Raw genomic sequence first — 17,727 nt, 5'->3', positions numbered from 1 at the left:
AACCTATTGCATGTTGGTAGATCGCCTTTTTCAAAAATCTTAGACAGCATTTTGTCCACTCTAAACACCAATATTGATGAAATTAGTTTAAAATTAATTAATTAAAATTATCTTTTTAATGCAAAAATCTGCAGAAAAGAGCATTAGTCATGAGGTAAATTGAAAGATGTAATCGTCTGACTATTCAAACTCCACAGAAAACATGATGGCACTTTCTGTCTCATGAGGGTGTTATGCAAACACAAAAAAATAAAGAACTAAAACTTCTTGTTTCAGATTCAGCACAAATGCGCAGCACCATTCGCTGAAAAAGCTGGGATTTTTATCTGTTCGTGGTAGCATTTCCGTTTCACTTTATCTGAGGCCAGAGTCTGTGTGGGCGTTTGCCTGATGGGTTGTTAACTTGCCAGCTTCACTACTTGTATCCAACAGAAAAAAGCTCATAAACACATATGAATACACGCACACAAGCCCACACCATGACAATATGCACTCGGACAATATATACCCGGCAACAACAAAAAGCTAAGATGAAACCTTGGTGATTGTAGGTGGGCTTGTTATGTAACAGGACTGCAGTCATTAAATTAAAGGGCCAGGTGGCATAACAAAGGAGCCAGGAAACCATCATAACAGACAGGAAATCAGTCTGACTGACAGATGGAGAAGCAGAGCGAGATGGATGGAGAAGGAAGGAGATCACTGATCGAATGATGAACAGAAGGTTGGTGTAGATAAAGGATATAAACTTGTAATAAAAACGAAAATTGTGTGGTTTTGAGAAAATGATAGCAACATTTTGACATAGATCAACATTTTAACCAATAAAAAAAGATATAATATTGTGTTCTTATGTTTAAAAAAAACCCAACAGATATTATTTTTCATGTAGACAAAGATACCAAAAAGACCCTAGATTTAATTCTCTAAAAATCCTCACATTGTAATTTGACTTTCCCGACCTGTTGCATAAAATTGTTACCACCTTGCTGCATCTTCCACTGATGTTTTTTTTGTTTGCAATTTTAATGAGAGCGCTTTCTGGAATTTTATATCACTCAGCCTCAAGGAAAGTCTCTGACTCATTCTTCAACCCCAGCCCTACTGCACACAGTCACACTCAAAGCACAGAGGGAATCCCCATTGGTAAAAATAGGGGCGAGGTGGCCAGTTACCATAGCAGCAGCTACCTGTCTGTTCATTCATAATTCTGTTCTTTCTTAATCGCTCCATTGCCTCCATATGCAGTAAAAACAATTACAATTGCCAAATTGCGGTTGTAATCATGCACGGATAATTAAGGAATACATGGAAAAGGCAGGAAATCCCACACATGCACACATTTAATCTCCTTTTAAACTGTCTGGGCCTTTTCTTTTTGCAATGTAAAATGTTTTGAGTGATTTTTCAGATTCAATGTCGACAAGCTTGTTTTTAAAAAAACAAAACTAAATGCTAGGTTAAAAAATATCTAATCAACATTGACTCTGTTTGAAGTTGCAGAAACCAATCAAGCATTTCTATTATTCTCTTCTTTTTCTATCATCAGAGCCACTGAAAAAGATTTGATTTTAGGAAAATGACTCAGAAACAACCCGAGATTGTCTCTGACTCATACGTCTGGATCCTACCACACGCTAAAAGACAGAAGAGGAGGAAAAAGCAGCTGCTCCCCCCACCCTAAGGAAACACAGAGGGAACCCTATTGGTAAGGAAAGTGACAGGTGACTGGTTTCCATGGCAGCACATACATGCATTCATATTTTTTTCACGTCCTGTGTTCCGCCTGAAGTGAATGTGCATGAATGATAGTGAAAAAGGTGAATAGGGGAAGATGAATAGAAGAAAGGGTTGACTGGGAGAGGGATTTAGTGAATGAGCCAGGCAGGGATTCATTTACTGAGATGGGGCTGCAGACACACAATCATTGTGCATCTCTTATTGTGTTCATAGGGCATTTTTTTCATCTAAATTGATCTAAATAATTGCTGTGTGGGCTGTTAAATGTGATTTTTCAAACATCTTTGGTATACTTATATAAAGATGTGGGTGGATGTAATGACAGCTTTTATTTAGAATATCATTTTCGTCCATTACAAAACATCAAACTAACCACATCTAACCACAGACAAGCTGCTCTTTACAAATAACCAAAAATGACCCAAGACCACAGACAAAAGCAGAGGTTTTAGTTATAGTAAAATAAAAAATTAGGATTTTTTTTGAATCTGCGACAGACTGACAACCTGTCCATGGTGTACCCTGCCCTTGCCCAACAGCAGCTGGGATTAGCTCCAGCAACCCCGTGACCCCAAGAGGGAATTTGTAAGGATTCAGTGGTTTGGTTTTCTTTGTCATGTTTTTGGTTTCCTTGTCAGTCACACCTTCAGGTTCATGATCCACAGCTGTCTTCAGTTCAGTTAATTACCCTCAGCATTTTTAAGTGTCTTGGTTTCTGTTCATCCTTGTCAGGTCATCTGCTCTGTTTTGTCACAGTTTTGTTTCCCCTCATAGTTTTGTCATGTTTCAGTTTGCTAATTAAATGTTTTAGTTCCTGTCATCAAGCTTGGTCTCCTGCATTTGGGTCCTCCACAACCAGTTCGTGACAGAATGACCTGACCAGCTTGGACCCAGCAGGGGAGTTTTCCATCATGCCCATTCCATGCCTTGCCTGATGAGTTCCTGCAGCATTGTTCATGCTATGCCTTTCCACATCAAGCCCATCTGTTCCTGAGGGGGATTGCCGGGACCATCCTTCAAGCATCAAGTTTCCTGTGGAGGGTCACCGGGGCCGCTCCTCTTCATGTCTGTTCCTGAGGAGGGTCGCCGGGCCCACACTTCATGTCCCCTGTCCCGGAGGATGGTCACCATTCCCCCTTGGCTGTGTCACCTGGTCCACAAGAGGGTCACCAGTGCTGCTCCCCTTCATGGTTCCTGTCCCTGGGGAGAGTAATTGGGACTTCTACACTTCATGCCTGTTCACAGAAGGGGTTCTGATGCCCCTCACTTCCGTCTGGCTGCAGGAACCCAAACTGTTCTGGACTTGTTTTTTCATTTTCTGTTCCTCCAGGTCCCCTCCTCCTAGGGGTTTTTGGGCATCTGGGATCTGCCCTTTTCGGGAGGGGTACTGTAAGGATTCAGTGGTTTGGTTTTCTTTGTCATGTTTTTGGTTTCCTTGTCAGTCACTCAAGTTTCAGGTTCATGATCCACAGCTGTCTTCAGTTCAGTTAATTACCCTCAGCATTTTTAAGTGTCTTGGTTTCTGTTCATCCTTGTCAGGTCATCTGCTCTGTTTTGTCACAGTTTTGTTTCCCCTCATAGTTTTGTCATGTTTCAGTTTGCTAATTAAATGTTTTAGTTCCTGTCATCAAGCTTGGTCTCCTGCATTTGGGTCCTCCACCACCAGTTCGTGACAATTGGCAGGTTCAGAAAATGGATGAATGGAGTCCTTTAATTTAAAATGAAAGTGATATCCACTCAATTACATTAAAGATAAGTAAGATTGCAACAGCTTTTTTTTGTCTTTGCTATTGTTTTATGTTTAAAAAAAAAAAAGCAGAATTAAAGGCACAGTACGCAAAACATTCTAAAATATTCTTTGCTGCATTCTGGGTAATTAGTTAGGAAAGTTGAAATGAAGAGCTCAGGCTGTCGATAAAACAGAAATTGAACTGGCTTCCCTGCATTGATATCTGAGAGGTCAATACAAAGGATTATGATCCTGTCGGTCAGATCGCAAGCTTTTCTACCACCACCTCTGAAATACTGGGTTATAGGAGACAGAGGGAGGCAGAAATGAGCTTCATCTGTTGAGGCAGAAAGAACAATGAAATGATTTTTCATTTCTGAAATCATCGATTTCATCCTCAGACCAATACTGCTTTTTAGTGGTAGTTGTAGCTGAAGTGGCATCCTGGAAACCAAGGCAATGGGTTTCCTTGGAGAAAAATTTAAGTTTCAGATTTACTCCTCTGCAATGAACTTAGTAAGAACTGAGATTCATTTATTTATCATTCTTTTATAATTTTGTGTACATGTGTGTGTTTGTTGTTTATTATTGTTTATGTGTTTTATTGTTTGGTTGGCATGCTGGTGGACTGCAGATGAGCGTAGCTAGTGGCTAATAATGGAGCCGGTAAATAAAATAATGTGTGGAACAAGCACCAAATGTGGCATATAATTGTGACTGATGGACTCCTATTTCAGAAAAGCCCATTTGCCATGAGTGCATTAACAGCCCATTTTGTTGAGACTGAGGCAAACAAGAATCGAATATGTTTGTAACAATTGAGTGTATGACTACCATCTTTCAAAATGGCTGCAAATTTTTTTAATTTTTCTCGTGGCAAACATGCTTTTGTTAAAGAAGGGATCCTGAAGTAGATCTAGGGCAAATCTGGTGCTTTCACCACAAAATTCTAAGTTTTTCTGAAATATTATTAGCTTATTAATAGCTCCACTATAAAGCTGGTACAAAACTAATATTTTCTTGAGGGATTAATCCATTTCTCCATGAAATGAAAAATCCTGTACAGTGTATTTGTGTTTATGGTTTTAAATGTAAACCAATGTTTTTTTGTTCAAACCACAAGCTCTGGTTTCAACTTCAGCTAGTTGGGCTTGCCTTGAAGCAAACAATTCTGGGTAAACAAACGTTTATTGTTTTCTTTGTTGTACCAGAGCTTTTTAAAGTTTGGCTATGGACCTACTCTGATGAAAATTGTGTTTATGTTGTTTTTAAAAATGTTCTTGTGGAATTTTTCTCATTATAGAGGACATTCATTCATTCATTCATTTTTTTTCATTTTCTTAACCGTTTTATCCCTTTCGGGGTCACGGGGCTGCCGGAGCCTATCCCGGCCACTTGTGGGCGAAGGCAGGGGGGACACCCTGAACAAGTCGCCAGTTTGTTGCAGGGTAGAATGTCCTCACTCACACACCCATTCACTCCCGCACTCACACCTATGGTCAATTTAGAGTTGCCAATTAACCTATGAAGCATGTTTTTTGATATATAGATTATAGAGGACATATTTAAGAAATTGCACTTCTAAGTATTTCTTTATTGGTATCATAAATCTAGAGGAGATGAGAAAATGCCATTGGAAAGGCTTGTAGGTGAGATGTAGAACCAAGCGAGACACAAGCTCTCTGCTCCACTCCATTCTGATGCATCCACTTGTACACAACTAGATGCCAGTACGTCTTCGTTTTCCTTGTCCAAACTGGAATCTGGCTCAAAACTGTATGGCTAGATTTCTCTGATATTGCTCGCCTTTTTTTTTTTTTTTTTGCACCGGTAATGTTAGGTTGGGGGTGTGAGAGGCTGTAAGCTTGCAGGAGAGCGTGTAAACAGATGGATGACAGGAAGTAGGGTCCAACGGTCCCATCCACAAGTCAGAGGTAGATTTAAAAAAAACTCCTGCTGCTCTGAAACTATGTTCTAGAAAACAAAGTTTTTTGGGGATTTTGGCTAATAACAGCATAATCATAACTGAAAGACCACTGGGAATGATTTTAAAATAGATCAAGAAAAGTTTGGAGTGGGACTTTAAACAGTAGAATCTGTTGGTGGCGTTGGTCCCTACTATTTAAAAGAACAAAGTTGTGAACAGAGGCAGGTGAAGTAAACAGAAGGTTTGTAAGATAAAACGTTTTGAGGTTTTGGTATAGGGTTATCTTCCATAAGAACATTTTTCTGGTACAGATTGATGACCAACCTGAGTTTAGATTTTCTAGCTGAGCTGTGTGTTTCATATCCTACCTTACTCCTGTGAGCAGCCGTTGACTTCACCCCTCAGTTGTGTGATATCTCTCAATTAAAAGCTTTTTGACTAGAACCTTTGGTTGAAACTAATGAAGCTGGTTTTAGTCAATACATGCTGTTGTAAAGCAACGTCATAACATGTCTGGTTATGGCATTTAATCAATTTAAATTCAAACTAAACCTAGAGATGAGAAAGGCAGCCTTACGCTTACATGTAACACTTTTTAATATGTTCACACCAGGCTTAGAAATGTACATTCAAGCTACTACTTCCAATGAAAAGTCTACATAAACACACGTATGTATATGTGCGTTTCGGGCTTCCACATTCAAACCTTGACTAATTTTGCACAGGCTCTACGTACAAAATGCACGACCATTGAACGCACGTTGAAAGTTAAACCAGTTAAGCTTTGACCAATCAGGTACTTGGATTTGATTGTGATGTATGGATGGCGTTCTTTTTCAATTCAGGGAAGTGCAAACTGTTTGAATATTGATCGTGGAGGAGAATTTAATAAATGCGGTTTGTACCTGGCTGGAATTATTTGATACCAAGTCTTTCAAATGTCGGAATAGAGATGTGAAAGAAAAAGCCTGGAGCTAGATTTGTGAGATTTATACTGCTTCGACATTTCACACAAAGCTTCTTCCAATTGTAAGTAAATGCGCTAGTTTGGGGTGAACAGTGCAGTGTAAAAACCATATGTTAAAAGTGCAATTAAGAAGTTTCATTTTTATTGCAATTGTTTAACTTGTTTGCAAAATATTAGGAGCTGTGAATCAGTTAGATTTATGGATGTGTGTGCCTTATTTATCTATTTGATTAAATTTTTATTTACTCATTTATTTACAAATGCACCAGAAGACGACTGCACTGCACTCAATTTTGTTGTACAATGATAACCTCGTTCAGCATGATCTTCAACGCGCTTCACATGCCTGGTGTTTACGTAGCTATGCAGCCGTGAAGTCTTTACACAATCAACGTAAATCAGCTGATTCTGTCGCTGAGGAAACCGTATTAAAAGTGTTGCAAGCTGTTATGAAAAGCTGTTTTTCTTTGCAACAGAATCTGCTGATTCACATTGATCGCGAGAATGGTCAAATATGTACGGTACATCAAAGAGCGTGTGTTATGTAGGTATCCAGGCGATAACTGCAGTGTTCAAGGTTTAAATAGAGTCCATCAAAATATGCAGACAGGAAATAGGAGTGGAAGTTCAGTGGAGCCAAAACAGGAGATGCTTTTTTCAAGGTTAAAAAAAATTTAATTAAAAAAAATTAATCCTTAAATCCTTTAGGATTTTATTCTTACAATTTATTTCCTAAATGTAGTATACTTTAACGGATCCCAGCTACAACTCTTTTCCGTAATTTCCTCCCTGTCATCAGGTGAGAACATGGGAGGTATGAAGTTTTCTGCGAAGTGCTCTGCTAAACACTATAAAGCGGGAGGACTCACTGGGAGAACATCAATTCTCACCTTCCACTCCATCGTTCCGGCAGGAAGCTGTCCGGCTGTTGGAACACCTCTGGATCCCGATGGACGGAGTGGCTGATGAAAATTGCCCCATAGCCTTTAGGAATCTCAAACCCAGCGAGGGTTGTGTCCTGAACACACACACACATTAGAAAACTATTAGGCATATTTAGACATTTAAAATATATCTATCTAGATGTTTATATAGTTGTTCTGTGACATAAATGGTAATGTATGTAATAATCATCCACATTTTTTTATGTTCTTTGGTGGGACAAATTTGATCTTACTGTTACCATGTCATTTATCATTTGCTCATAACGTTCAAGTTATGTTTATTGACATGCATTTTTAATTTTTTGGATTTCTGCAGAATAAAGGGCTCTGGCCTCACAGCGCGAAGCGCTGGTTCAAATCCCAGCTGTGACTTTTCTGTGCGGAATTTGCATGTTCTCCTCATGTAGGTTTTCTGCGGGCACTGCAGCTTCCTCCCACCGTCCAAAAACATGCTTCATAGGTCGATTGGTTACTCTAAAGCAAGGGTGTCAAACTCCAGGCCTCGAGAGCCGGCCTCCAGCTGGTTTTCCAGAAATCCTACCTTGCTGATGACCTAGATCGGGTGTGTTTAGCCATTAAGGAGCTTCAATGTCAGGTTGGTTAGAAGACATGTTAGACACCAGCCCTGAAGGCCTGGAATTGGACAGACCTGCAAAGTGTCCCTATGTGAATGTGAGTGTGTGATTCTGGCCCTGCAGCTAACCGACAACCTGTCCAGGGTGTACCCCACCTTTACCCAACTGTAGCCAGGTTAGGCTCCGGCAGCCCTTGACCCCAAAAGGAATACAGCAAGTTATGAAGAATATGAAAACATCCTAAAATAGCTTAAATGCTCTCTAATCCTAAACCTGTTGACATGAGTTGTCTTCAGTGATTTCTTAGCAAACGTGCAAATTTCGATTGAATGAGCAACACAGTGAGCTTCACCTCGACTGCTGATCCCAAGAGTCAAGATTTGACAGCAGATGTGTCAGTACCACCACTGCACTGAAATTGCCCCATTCTTGAGCTGAAAGAAAAAAACTACATTCCTCTAACCAAGATTCCCAAACAAGTTCTTCCACTCAGCCTCAGTTAAAAAAAAACAACAACAAAAAAGGACGCCCTGGGGGCGAGAAGACCACTCACCCAATTGTTGCCCAGTTCACTGTTTTGCTGCATCCATTAGTAGCTACACTAATGAACTGACAGAGAACATGATCGCCCGACACTCATTTTTTGCTCCCGGGTAGAATGGAAAGTATTTTACAAATCTTCTTTCCCCTTGCCCTGGCTGAAGTCAACCAGAGCAAAAAAAAAATTTGGCCTGGCTGACTCCATCCCCCTCCCACTCAGCCTCGCACACGTACACAAATTCAGGTTGCCAAATCTTTTGCATATAGTTCCACCTGATAGAATTTTTTCCACCTGGCTGTGAATACTAACAGTTTGTGAAACAATTTCCTGCAAAAGGGGTCAAGTGAAAAAAGGTTTTCTTAACCATTATGAGGTCTCATGAGATCTTTTTAACTAAGTAAAAAATATTAATTAATGTTTTTTTAATTTTATACTAGACAAGGACGAAACAGAAAGTATAGTTTTTCAATATTTTTTTCTGCAACTTTTAAGTAAAAATACATGTACATTTTTTTTAAATCTCTCAATATGAATCAGTCTTTGTCATATTTTACATAACATGAAATATTTTGCCACTTTAAATCTGCATAGACTATAGTTCAATGTTAAATTAAAAATGAATGGGTTATTTTATGGATTCTTTGTTGAGATTATTCCATAAATTTAGTTTATTCTTTTAACTGTAATGCACTTTACCATCATTTTAGTTGTGTGTTTTTCACCTGCAACATAGCTAAGATCAAGAATGTATTATCGAAAAGTGATGCTGAAAAACTCATCCATGTGTTTGTTACTTCTAGGCTGGATTACTGTAACTCTTTGGTAGCAGCGTGCTCTAAAAGTTCTTTAAAAAGTCTTCAGCTTGTTTAGACTGTTAGCAGGAATTAGCAGAAGAGAAAACATCACTCCTGTGTTAGCTATACTTCACTGGCTCCCAGTTGATTCTATAATTGAGTTCAAAATCCTCCTGTTAGCCTATAAGGCCTTACATGGTATGGCCCCATCCTATATCAACCAAACAGAACACCTTGCTCACTAAATGCAGGACTGCTTGTGGTTCCTAGAGTTAATAAAAGTACAGTTGGAGGTAGAGCGTTTAGCCACCAAGCCCCTGTTTTATGGAAAAAGCTCCCAGCTCATGTAAGAGAGGCCAACACAGTTTCTACATTCAAAGTTAGACTGAAAACATTCCTCTTTGGACAGGCTTATTACCCGAGTTAGTAATCAGACAATAATTCACCTATTGCCAGAGGAAAAGTAGATTTTTGTTTATGTTGGTACTAAAACAATTTTTTATCGTTTTACATTTTTTAATAGCTGTAAATGCAGATTAGGGTTTAACGGAAAAACCTAAATATATATTTTTTTTGTTTTAACAATAAATATTTCTGAAAGAATAAAATACAAGGCTTTGTGCAAACAGGAGATTTTTTGTTTTGTTTTACTTTATGAAGATTTATTGTAATTGCTAGAACAGAAATGATTGTTTTTGTCATCCTCATCACTCAGTTACAGGACTATTATTGCTTTGGCAAAACATGCTAAAGTATGATACATGTGTAAATGTGTGCAAATGTATTCAATAAACACATTTTAGCTTTGATCAAATGCTTAATCATGAGTTTTGAGTATTTTTAAGAGTAAATGTATCTCACACTTTCCTATTGTGTTAATCTGCTTTCATTTTAAAGTTATAAAATGCCCTCCTATAAGAAAAAAAACACACAAAAAAATGCCACAGGTCCAACAATAATGGTGTTTACTTTGCAGCTCGCAGTGCCACCAGCACCAGCCGAGAGTTCCCCCTGCCTGCTTCCTTCCGGAGGACGGATATGATCAATCTCATAAAGGGATCGATGCCTCCATCAGGCTGTTGCATAAGCCCACTGGACAGGGTCATAATGATCAAAGGTAGCTGCCAGGAAGAGGCTGACCCGCCCATCCTCAGAGCGTGCAGTAAGTCAACCCAAACATGGCTCTGTCCGTCAGTGTGGAGCAAACACACAGCTGTCACCTTTTTCTGAAACTAAACATCAGCAAAATCAAGAACCAATAGCATGAAAAAGACAAACAAAAAGGCAAATTCTGTGGGTAACAGCAAACAACTCCTGTTTGATTTTTCTGAACCTGAATTATTGTAATTACATGCATATTTAAATACGTATAGACTATCCCAGTATAATTTGAGCTTCTACTTCACTGAATAATCCTTTTTGTTTTTGTTTATTTAACAATAAATGACAACAACAAAAACTGGGACTTCATTCTGTAAAGTCATCTGTCACCATCTAGTGGAAGGAAGAGTCCACATACATTTATCTTATTTATTATTATAAATATATACATAATAAATCTTATATAATAATAATAATAATAACAATAAATCTTATCATACATAAGATTTAAAAATATATATATTTAATATTATTTCCTAGGATGTTTTTCTACTTAGAGTCTTAAATGTAAACCTTATTATAGTTGTAAGTGTTAAATGCTTTAAACTTAAACACAACTCCTATTCGTCACTTGTAATCAATTAGTTTGGCCGTCAGTCAGACAGGGATGACATCTTTACAAAATCAGGGTTATGTGACACCCGCAGGTGTTTCTTGCAGTTCCCTTGAGGCTCGTGCGGCCACCTTAAGCGAAGTCATGAGAATGAAATGTCCCATTGTGACGTGTGAGGTACGTGTACTGCAAAAACTGGATCCTCAAAAAGTAAAAGACCTTTGTTTCAAGAAAAAACATCTTATTTTTTGTTTTGCAAGGAAAATAATCTTATCAGGAAAGTTTTTCAATAGCAAAATAATCTTATTTTGAGAAAAAATGTCTATTTAAAGAAAATTTGCCGATGGGGTAAGAATTGTTGTCCCTTTTCCAAGGGGCCTTTTTTTGCAGTATGTATTGTGAAGTTTTTGAAAGGATAATGAAAATTACATGCACTTATGACTTAGGTGATGCTTTCGTTCGGTGGCCAGTCTTTCTCAGTCGCTTTAGTACAATTCTCAGATCAGAATGAAATTCCCAAAACTATTTGTTCAATCTTCACATCATGATGTCACTTGTGCACATCATATAAGCAGTTTCTCACTTCTTTGAACAAGTTGCAATTGCTTTGGTACATCCTTGCAAATGATTATGTACAATTCTTACAGTCTTACTCCTCCAAACACCTAGTCATTAGTTCATCGTATTGGTCATTAACTGCAAAATGGTTGACCAAGTTGTCATAATGTGACAAACATATTTCGCTGCATTGCAAGAGAGGATATTCGCTGTGATGTGGATGAGAATTTGTGGCCTAACATACAGGAACGACAAGAGGTGTAGGAAGACCTCACCAATTCCTACTGCACTGCCTGTACAGAATATTGTCTTATCTTTTTTTCCCCTTTGTGTTACTGTTTGCAGTGGGTTTTTTCTATGTTGGTACGACATGGTCTGTCAACAAATTACAATATGAACAATAAAAGTGTAAATGTGAATCTTGTCCAGTCTCTTGCAATCACACAAAAAAGGTGTAACTTACATTTTACAATAATTGTCATCAAAACTTTAGCCATAGTTTACATCAGAACCTCCCTCTAACACAGTTATATTGACAACATGACTAAGTAATTTGACTGTCTTGTTCGTAGACAATGACACAAGGACTTGACATTCTGATGGCACTGACATGTTCAATGACATAAAGACTTAGTTTTGAGAGATGAACTAAAGATTGGAAGTTACTGGCTTTTGCAAGAAATCCATAGTGTTTTGCTGTTTCTACAAATTGTTTTGAGAAATGCACACACGTATTTGCAAACGTCAATTCTGATCTGAGAATTGTACTAAAGCGACTGAGAAAAACTGTAATTCCAGTTGTGAGTGAGCTGTGGGTACTGCCTCATCGCTGACCACATGCAAAGGCTGCATGCATGTAAGATGAACACAAACTACACTCTGATCGTTTAATTTCCTCATCGTAGACACCGAATGGTTTACAACGTTAAAATCTCGTGTGGGCCACTTGCATGTCCCGTACACATCTGCCCAGTTTTCCCTTGCAGACAGCCCGTATCCACCATAACATTCATTCAAGTTGTTCACTCCTACTAGGCCCGCACAATATACCGCAAATTTATCGTTATCGCAATATCCAGCTCTGCAATATGCATATCGCAAAAGACAGTGAAAATCGCAATAAATCGTAAACCTTAAATGTGTTAATACAACCTTAAGGCAGCCTGAAGCATTTAACGAATCATATAAATCCCTCGGATGGACGCCTTCACCTTGTTGACCAATTGGATGGAGGCCTATTATGTTAGATGTTTGTCTCCTATGTAAACGAGGGTCGTTTGGAGTGTAATTTTTAAACTGTTGCAATGAAATGGGAATGATGTTTTTGTTTATTTTGTTATTTGTTTGTATACCGCAAATTATACCGTTATCGCAATATTAATCTTAAATATCGCATATCGCGAGTTTTCCTCATATCGTTCAGCCCTAACTCCTACTTTGTGAGTTAAACTTTGTCCAGCTGCACTGTGATACCTGATCAGCTATTCTTCGTCCTCCAATGAATGGCGGCCACAGTCTCTGCACCTCCAGCAGGACGGTGTGCAGGAAGTCAGAGTCTTCTACGGCGCGGCGACGACTCTCCACCTGGAATAGGGTTGGAGTCTGACCTGTTTTTATAGTTCATGCATTTATAACTTGCCAACAAGACCCTGTCAGTTTACCTGCTCGTCTGCACTGAGGACTAGAGTGAAAGAGGTGAGCAGGGAGGCCAGAGCTTTGGGAATGAGGGCTGAGATAAACAGCAGGAGGTGTTGGGCTGCAGCACTGGAATCAGGCAGCGGCAAAGAGGAGAGAGTGACAGGAAAACTGCAGACACAATAACACAGTGGTGGACATCAGATCTCAAAAACACATACGTATGGATGCAACAGCAAAGAGCCAGTGGAAGCCTCAACTAGCATCTGATTTGGGGCCAAAATGGAGAAAGTTTTATGGATAATAAAACTCTTTAAATACATTTTATTTAATATTAAGAATAAATGTGAGCTAAATGTGGACAGACAAATAAGAATAGAATGAGATGAGATGTTCATTTACCACCTATGTAGTACTTTTTTATAGCAAAAACAGTAGTAAAACATGGCTTCATTGGCAGGCTCACCCCTCTGTGTCATTCTCCAACTTGTCTTTGATGATGTCCATCAGTCTGTCTCTGGCTTCCAGAGCTGTGGAGAAACCTGACGACCACAGAGGAACTTTCAGGTTCACCGGAGCAGAGATCAGACCTGTGGGGACAGTGAAGCAACCAGAAAGAAGAAGTAAGCGCTTTTGCAACAAATTTCTGAGAAACATTTAAGCAAAAAACACGACGACAGTTCTAATGAAAGTCCGTCTTCTGCGACAGCTTTATAACCTTGTGTGTGTAGGTGAGATCTGTGTGGTCCTACCATGCCAGTGCTGGGTGCAAAGCTGCATGATTTCCTGGAAAAGATCCGGCTGTTCTTCTGCTCGTATGTTCAGAAAAAGGCCTAAGACCAACTCGGTCCCCAGACGCTTAAAAACTGAGTACACACACTCTGATTGACCTCTACACACACACACACACACGCACACACACACACACACACACACACACACACACCCCCACACACACACACACCCACACACACACACGCACACACACACACACACACAAAGACCTTTGTGTGAAATGTAACACAGTTAGAAAACAATTTTAAACTTTTTCAACAACTGCAATATTTTAGGATGTTACGATGCAAAAACACAAAGTATTTTTGTCTACTTTCTAGTTGAAATATCTTAGTGCACTTGATATAAGGCAAACCTAATGTACACGTAGCTTTTCAGTCAGATGTAAAGACTAGTTTTAAGACAGAAGTTTGATTTGTGAATGGTCTGTGGGTGGTCTTGTTTCAGGACTTGCTTCATTTAGGGAAACTAGAGAGTTTTCTTTGACTCATAACACATTAAAAAGATTTTTAAAAAACAGCAGGACTAAACATTCACGCATTTTCTGATCCTGCTTAATCATTTTTGGGATCAAGGGGTTGCTGGAGCCTATCCCAGCTACTGGCGGGTTATGGTTAAAACATAGTTTTAATTTTAAGACAAATGTATCTAATAAAATGCTATTCTAATCATATTTAACTAGATGTAGGTATAGAGATATAGTCATAGTGCTTAAAATAGGTTATTATTAGGTTAAAACATGTACAAACATGCCGGCCTTCTTTAAAATAAACGTTTTTTGAGCAATCTGCTTCTTTTAAGACAAAATACTTCCAATTACCAGGGTTATATACCTAAATAGGTCCTTTCAAGATTTCTTTTTGTCTCAAAGTATAGGACATCCAAACATACTTAAAGAAATGTCACCAGGACAAATTTTTCTAGTACCGTTGGCTGATTCACTTATAACAAGGGAAAACATCTTGTATTCTATATTTAAGATGGAATTAAGGAGGACATGTTTTCCTCCAATATAACATAACTCTTCTAAAGTGGTTCCAAAGTTAGAATCGATTCACTCTCCTTAAACTTTAACCACTAAAAGTATGCAGACATAAACTTATTGGCATGCTTGAGAGCTAGAGATGCTCTTTGCTAACAAAAATCATAGATTTATGTAGATTTCTGATGATTGCTAACTTCTAATCACAAAGAACCTGCAGAGATGGCTGTGCAGTGCTGCTGTGTACATGCTAACAGGATGGAGAGTAGATGCTGTGAGTGGCTCCCACCGTTACCTCAGGGAGAGGTCCTTCAGACAGCGCTCACACACACTGCAGAGAAAACACGCAGGGAATGACTTCTGGGAAAATTCATGGAGAAATGGGCAAAAAAAAACTTAAAAAAAATAATTAAATGTAAAACAGCATGAAATACTGAGGGATTCTGCAGGGAGATGACAAATTATCACGACTTTTATTCATGAATCTTCACATGTATGTTGATTTTAGTACATTACAATGGCCTTTTTAACCTAACATTAGCGGCAGAGCCAAATGAGACCCAGATTCCAGCTCAGACGAAGAAAACAAAGACATACACGGAACTGTTTGTCTACAAGTGGACGCATCAGAACAGAGAGGAGCAGGGAGCCAATTTTAGACAATCTTTTTCAAGCAGCATTTTTTCATCTGCTTCTGATTCACAATGATATGGAAGGAATGCTCAGCAATGCAATTTAAAGCTTGATTTTCTTTATACATGTCCTCCATCATGAGGGATCCAATTTTCCTCTGGTATTTATCTTTTTTGTTGCTCCTCAACATTTAAAACCGTATTTAAAGTTGCAAGCTTAGAATGACTACAATAAGAGCTTTTGTATTTATGGGAAATTTGTTTTTTACACAGGTGATAAACTGAAACGTAAAGCCCCCTGTGAATGTTTCCTTTGGCACCCTGGATAGAGTCATTGCCTCTGAGTGTGAGTAACACACAGTAACTGATTATTTTGAGAAAAATAAATAAAATAAAAATCAACTTTTACCACCTGGAGACGTATTCCCGTGTAGACTCCAGAGATGTTTCTCTGAACAAGCTGGTGAGAGACAGACGGAGGAGGCAGGCCTCCTCACCTGGAACACAAAAAACAAGTGATGCTTTGCAGGGTAACGTTAGATCAGGGGTGGGCAAACATGGAATCTGCATGAAAACACGCTTGAACTGATTAAAAGTTGTTGTGTATATTTCAAAACTGAACATTTCTATTCATTTTGGAGCCAATTGCACCGATGGATTGATGTCCCTCATGGAAAACAAAAAAAAAAACGAGAGAAATGTTGCGCTCATGTGCGGTTGGAACGATCAGAAAAACAACTAATCTTCCAACACCACATGAATGCTGAATAACTGTCTACATCTAGGCAAAGGTCTAGAGAAGACCATTTCTGGGTGGACACCAGAATTACAGGGGAAATAAAACCTTTATAAGGATTATCAATATCATTTTTCCCAGATGAAATCATTTAACGGACCACGTATGCCCCCCGGGCTGTAGTTTACCCACCCCTGGTTTCGATTTGTTGTTTCTGCTAAAAGGTGAATAACATCAGAGTGTACTGTAGGTTTGTTCACCGTTGGTGGTAACAATGGTGTCTCCATACATGTTGGTCATCAAATCAGTTGGATCCTTCAAAAAGATGTGGTTCTTTTCTGAGAAAAAACAAAAGACTGTAATGAGTGGTAAAACTAGGTGATACATCCACAACAGACTGAGGATAAGAAAGCTAAGGAATGAAATCGCATTGCCCCAAACAACATGTTTAGATACAGACAGGTTAGAAATTATATAAGAAAAGATCCATAGTGGGATAGGATGCCAACACTGTATCTTATTTTGTTAACTTGTCTGAAAATCAAGCTTTAGCAAAGACATTTCTGCCTGTAATGTATAGAAATCTGAATGCAATAGGAGTTTGAGGTGAATGTACTTTTAACAGATGAGTGGAGCGAAAATGCCTGTACTAACTATCATCAATGAACTGGAAGTCAACTCTGAGTCCGACTGGAAACCAAAAAACCTCAATGAGATCATATCTGAAAAGTATTACTACGGACAGATGCTAAAGACGCTGAGGCATGGTTGAGCACACGCAAATCTTTTGGGGTTGCCCAAAGACACGATAATCCTAGGAGAGCATAAAAACAAAAGATAGAAGCTGTCATAAAGATAGATCTTCTCATGGATCCTCTGATATTCCTTATGGATTTACACACTCACCAAAGATCAATGTTATATTTTGTATGTTGTATTGTTGGTTGTGTAAAAGTTCACCATCCTCAACTGGTTTAGATCCTGCCCACCAGCTACAGTCAGTGGACACAAAGGTTCAATCAATTTGATGTAGTATTTAATTGGGGCTGAAATGTGAGTCTTTATTTTCTTCCAAAAACGTGGTCAGGTGTCTACTCTTATGGACTGATTTCTGTTTAATTCCTGAATGTTCAAATATAATTTAACAAATCAAAGGTATTATAACTTAACTTCTCATTAAAACATTAAAATAAATAAAAAACAAAAATTTCACATCTTAAGGCAATAATGTACAAAAAAACTGAACTCATGAGAGACTTCTTTACAGACACACATATATATATATATATATATATATATATATATATATATATATATATATATATATATATATATATGCTCTGAGGAATTTCTTCTGCAGTTTTGAAGCGGATGACATCCACAAAAAATAGGTCTTGAAAACAAATGTGTATTTGGATATTTTCTAAATAATCAAAAGACATTTCTTACTAAAGATTA

The 17,727-nt window shown here is 38.4% G+C and overlaps 1 protein-coding gene and 1 long non-coding RNA gene across 7 annotated transcripts in view; one reads left to right on the top strand and one right to left on the bottom strand.

Moving 5' to 3' along the window:
• LOC101158370 (cytochrome P450 26B1) overlaps window positions 1-17,727 on the bottom strand; it is a 28,719-nt gene that overhangs the window by 10,256 nt on the left and 736 nt on the right. For 3 of the 6 annotated variants that reach the window (XM_078956174.1, XM_078956172.1, XM_078956173.1), the window contains exons 2-8: window positions 16,530-16,607; window positions 15,946-16,030; window positions 15,197-15,232; window positions 13,877-14,016; window positions 13,591-13,714; window positions 13,151-13,295; window positions 12,963-13,073 (exon numbers count right to left, since the gene is read on the bottom strand). In XM_078956174.1, coding sequence (XP_078812300.1) covers window positions 12,963-13,073; window positions 13,151-13,295; window positions 13,591-13,714; window positions 13,877-14,016; window positions 15,197-15,232; window positions 15,946-16,030; window positions 16,530-16,607 — 719 coding nt within the window. The other 3 variants (XM_011481931.4, XM_020707795.3, XM_078956171.1) reach the window with 2 other exon arrangements.
• On the top strand, window positions 151-10,329 carry LOC144996571 (uncharacterized). Its single transcript, XR_013659486.1, has 3 exons — window positions 151-724; window positions 1,550-1,708; window positions 10,194-10,329. It is a non-coding gene; the product is annotated as an uncharacterized LOC144996571 (long non-coding RNA).

This window comes from Oryzias latipes, chromosome 12 (genome assembly GCF_053564925.1).
Source record: "Oryzias latipes strain Hd-rR chromosome 12, Olatipes_Hd-rR_3.1".
Lineage (NCBI taxonomy): Eukaryota > Metazoa > Chordata > Actinopteri > Beloniformes > Adrianichthyidae > Oryzias > Oryzias latipes.
Note: the sequence above shows the minus strand (reverse complement) of the source record. Positions and strands in the feature narration are given on the sequence as shown.